A 4,347-nucleotide genomic window follows, 5' to 3' on the forward strand; every position below is an offset into this window, starting at 1 on the left:
GCCATATCTATCCCCATGGCAACTAGCAACAAGTGAAACCAGTTAGCTTCAAAGGCTCTGCAGAGAGTGGCAGAGCCACATCATCAACAGTTGTCGCCCTCCTAATTGTAGTTGTGCTTTCCTTCTCTTTATATTCCCTGTCAAAAGATTTAGAATCTGGAGGGGAATTTCCCCTCTAGATTCTTAAGAAATATTAGGGAAATATTGCTAGGCTTTCACTTCTTAAAACCTTTTCTTCAAAATTTACTGGGAGATTCTTGGATTGCATTGAAATTGCTATAAAATAATCTTTGGTTAACCTTTTGGAACAGGAAGTCAAGCAAAGGGTTTTAGCACTTACAACAGATGTTAGTCCTCCATCCACTCAACAGGACTCCTTTGGCTGCACAAGCTCGCATGTAGGCAGAGAGGGAGGCACACATACAGTCCTCACTTTTTTCACAGTTACAAGTGTCAAACATGCAATTCTAGGAGTGCAGGAAGAAAATCTCATGAATAATACAATCTTCTGCCCAAAGAAATTTTACATCTACCTTTTGTTCTTATTTATTGGCTTCTTCTGGAGGTATATTCAGTTTTGAGCCATTTCTACTAACCTTTATTTTCATTTTTGAGCCATTTCTACTAACCTTTATTTTAACCTACCACCTGTTAAAATTTTTGTTCAGAGAGAATCAATAAAGATGGAGCTGTTTCCAATGAAAGAGGTAAACTAAGGGCCAAAGAGTTTGCTTTATGCTTAACAATATCTCATGCCCATCCGAATATAAAAATTATTACAGTGATTTTAGTTTAGCAACCAAAACTCCATCTAGAATAAGGACGTGATATGATCATATAAAACCCCCTATGTTTATATTTATAGTTGTTTTATTCGATTTCAGGCAAATAGCAATATTTTTTTAAGAAAGCATTTGAGGGCAATTCCAGAAAATGGAACCAAGACCACAGACTGAAATAGGCAACATATGTATAAGCAGAAAAGTGCCCAGGCTGTAAGAGGTGATATACTATAAATGTTAAAATATAGTTTCATGTCACCTCACAAACTGACCTACTAACATTGTTGAACCATCATGGATACAATAATTATGCCATTCCAGATTAAAATATAGGTAAAGCATAACATAGGAGATGTATTTGTGATATTTCTTTCTTGATAGCTGGCTTTAAGGATCTGAGTCCCACTGGTTTTAAAGAAAAAAAAAACCTAGCAAAGTACCGTGTGGTAAGAAGTGGGGTTCACAGTAGCGTGGCAAGCAGCAAATGGTCCTGTCCTGTTGGTTAGCATTCCACACCAGTGCAGAGCATACTTTTCTGTGAATAGAGGAAATGACGTGAATTCATACTCACACTTTTTGTATTGCATTAGATGTGGGAAGCTGCTGTTCATCTGCCCTTCAGTGAATCATATGCTTTCATAAAACCATTCAGAAATGACGCTTTGGTGACCACCACCTTTGTTTTGTTACGTTTCCTACTTTCCTAGTTTCATAATTATTAGGAGCTGGAAGGGACCTTACAGATCATCAGGTCCAGCTCCCCTGCACTTGGGCAGGAAAGACTTCTGGGATCTGTGAAAAACAGATCCTTGCCCTGGAATGAATGGAGGATGTACCAATGCCCCACAAACATTTGACTGCTGCACACCTATTCTGCTCTGAATCATCAGCTTGTATGCCATCTCTGAATCTGCAAAGATTGTAGTTTCCTGTTCTTGGACTGTTTCCTTGATTCTCACAGTTATTTTATTGCTTAACGTCTTAATAATTTCTTTTATAAATATTTTTTCTAGTTTCAAAAGTACATTTTACCAAGTTTGGACACTTTAATGCTGTTGATTTTTGCTCTAATGTCAAGTGCTTTTTGTCAACAACATTAGAACCACCCCCCCAGACAAATAATTTCAAATTGTTTGTACAATATGTCTTATGACAAAAAAAATCTGTGATGCACGTACCATTCTCTACACTGAGGGAGCAAGGGTTTTCAAAGCTATTTTTGATGTCAGTGCATGAAGCCTTTGTTTTCCAGGTATTAGCAAATGCAGCTCCTGTTCCTTCAACTACACCACTTATTATTTTGAAGTCATCAAGCTGGGCATTGTTGAAGTTTCCGCAGAGACCTGTTGAAAAAGCATTATGAACTTAAAACTTTTACACAAGTCCAAAGAGGATTTGGACAGGTTAGTATTTTTATGTTAAATTAACTTACCACAGGTCCGTCCTTTCAAAGATGGATCCAGTCGCACAAACACTTGCATGAAGGGCGTGACTTGGATCTCCATCTGGAGACCAAAATTTGTGTGCACGATAACAAAGAAGGATGAAGGTCTAAAGATGGTCACATCAGCTAAGGACAAAAAAAGCAGAACAATTCATTTCCAGATGAGACCAAATGCTATAAAACATTGCTTGATTGGTATGGCTTCTCTTCTTGGGCTTCTTGCTGCAACTATAGTGAATCTCAGTGAGGACATATACATGAGAAGTTTACTGTGGAGTTGCCTAATTTGCTTCATAGTAAATGTCTTGGCATCTACACAAGCAGTGCTATTAGGATGGAGTAAACTAATTAACTCTGCTGTAGGTTAGTACTTATAAACACAAGTATTATCCTTTGGTGGGATTATTTACTCCACAACACACGTGTAGACACTTGGCTGGAACACAACAGTGCTTTAGTGAAGGTGCTGCCTTCTGGCTAGCCCTGCACTGAAGCACCCTCATTCCCCAGCCAGTGGCCACCCCTGGAGACAACTGTGCTACAAGGACAACAAGCAGGGTCTGGATAATATAAAAATCTTACTGAATATCATTATGAGGACAGACAGCAAAAACAAATCAACATTGCAATAATGTGGACAGGAGACTGTAATGTCTCATAAATCTTTCTGTAAATCAGACTACCACCAGATGGGGCAAGAGGCATCACAGTGACAAATTACTACATGAACATGATAGGGTTTGGAAGTACATGCTACACTACATGCTAGTGACCCACAACATTCTGCTCTTCTGTAGCTTGAAATAATAGAGTGCTACCCACTGACCCTAAAAGAGAAACATACCTGTTGAGATGGGCAACTGAGTATAGAAACTGTTTAAAAACACACCACCATCAGGCTTAATCACAATGATCTGGCAAGGAAGAGAAATAAAGAAGTGTAGAGGAACAATGTGTCACTTAGTAATATTACAAGATGATATCCCAATACATCCTCATGTGTTTCATGGACAGAGGTTATTTCTCCAACTCTCCCCCTTTCATTATCTTGCACATTCTCTACCATAAAATAAATTGTTTTGGAGTCATTCTCATTTCTTTATAGAGCTCTAGCATAGGCCAGGACATCATGACTTCCACAGACACCAGGGTTCCTTGCATAGGCAACAGGTAGGGGGGCGTGGAGGGGCATGTAGCCACCCTCACAGGGCTGTCCCTTTGCCGACACCACTGATGGCTTCTGTGGGTGCTCACTAGCACCACCCCTGCTGCTAATGCCAGCTTCTGTGGGTGCTTGCCCACCCCGTCCCTGCTGCCAATGCCAGCTTCTACGTACCTCAGGGTACCGGGCACAGCTCATGAATGCTGCAATGCTGGGGCAGATATAGAGTCCCATAGGAGCATGGGGGGGGGACCCTGGGTGTCCCTCCAGACTCAGGAGGCACCAGTTGCCAAGCCAGGGAGGCATGGGGGCTCCCCCCTGCTCACTCCCTGGCGGACCCAGAAGTGGACTGGAAGTGTTTCTGGTTCACTTCTGGGTCTGCTGCCGAGCACGCTGGGGAGCCCCCCACGCTCCTGTGGGATGCTCCATCCACCCGGTCATCGTAGCATTCACAAGCCGTGCCTGGTACCTTGAGGTATGCAGAAAAAACATTTAAAGCTGTGTCTATGGCTAAACTGCCAAATCTTTCTGAATCTCTCCAAATCGATTTGGAGGCTTCCAATTTCATTTGGAGAGACTGAAGGGTCTCCTGATTTGATTTGGATCCGGACATTTGGCCACCAAATTGGGCTGAATCTCTGCCAAATCGAACCAGGGACTGAAGCTTCGCACAGCCCTAATGGTCAATACAGTTACTGGTTTTGTGAGAAGTCAAGAAATTCATGGATTATTCATTCTTTAGCAAAGGAAAGAAACTTTCTTTTGCTTTTTGAATCAAGTATTTTGAACTTACAAAACCTGAATGTAGTATTTACCTCATTATTATGACAGATAGATTTATTTTAATTTCATTTACAAAACTAAGATAAATTTGACAGGAATAGAAACCCTAGAGAAGTAGGAGCTAAACTTTTTGGCAAACGTGCTACAGATTAAGACCCATATCCTCTTAAACTAAT

At 40.9% G+C, this 4,347-nt stretch overlaps 1 protein-coding gene across 1 annotated transcript in view; it reads right to left on the bottom strand.

Moving 5' to 3' along the window:
- LOC109299404 (mucin-5B-like) overlaps nucleotides 1-4,347 on the bottom strand; it is a 71,040-nt gene that overhangs the window by 44,692 nt on the left and 22,001 nt on the right. Inside the window, exons 12-16 of the mRNA XM_019519986.1 lie at nucleotides 3,071-3,140; nucleotides 2,215-2,352; nucleotides 1,961-2,125; nucleotides 1,223-1,317; nucleotides 341-467 (exon numbers count right to left, since the gene is read on the bottom strand). Of these exons, the coding sequence (XP_019375531.1) occupies nucleotides 341-467; nucleotides 1,223-1,317; nucleotides 1,961-2,125; nucleotides 2,215-2,352; nucleotides 3,071-3,140 (595 nt within the window). The remainder of the gene's footprint in view (nucleotides 1-340; nucleotides 468-1,222; nucleotides 1,318-1,960; nucleotides 2,126-2,214; nucleotides 2,353-3,070; nucleotides 3,141-4,347) is intronic.

This window comes from Gavialis gangeticus, unplaced genomic scaffold (genome assembly GCF_001723915.1).
Source record: "Gavialis gangeticus isolate Ggan-Ray unplaced genomic scaffold, GavGan_comp1, whole genome shotgun sequence".
NCBI lineage: Eukaryota > Metazoa > Chordata > Crocodylia > Gavialidae > Gavialis > Gavialis gangeticus.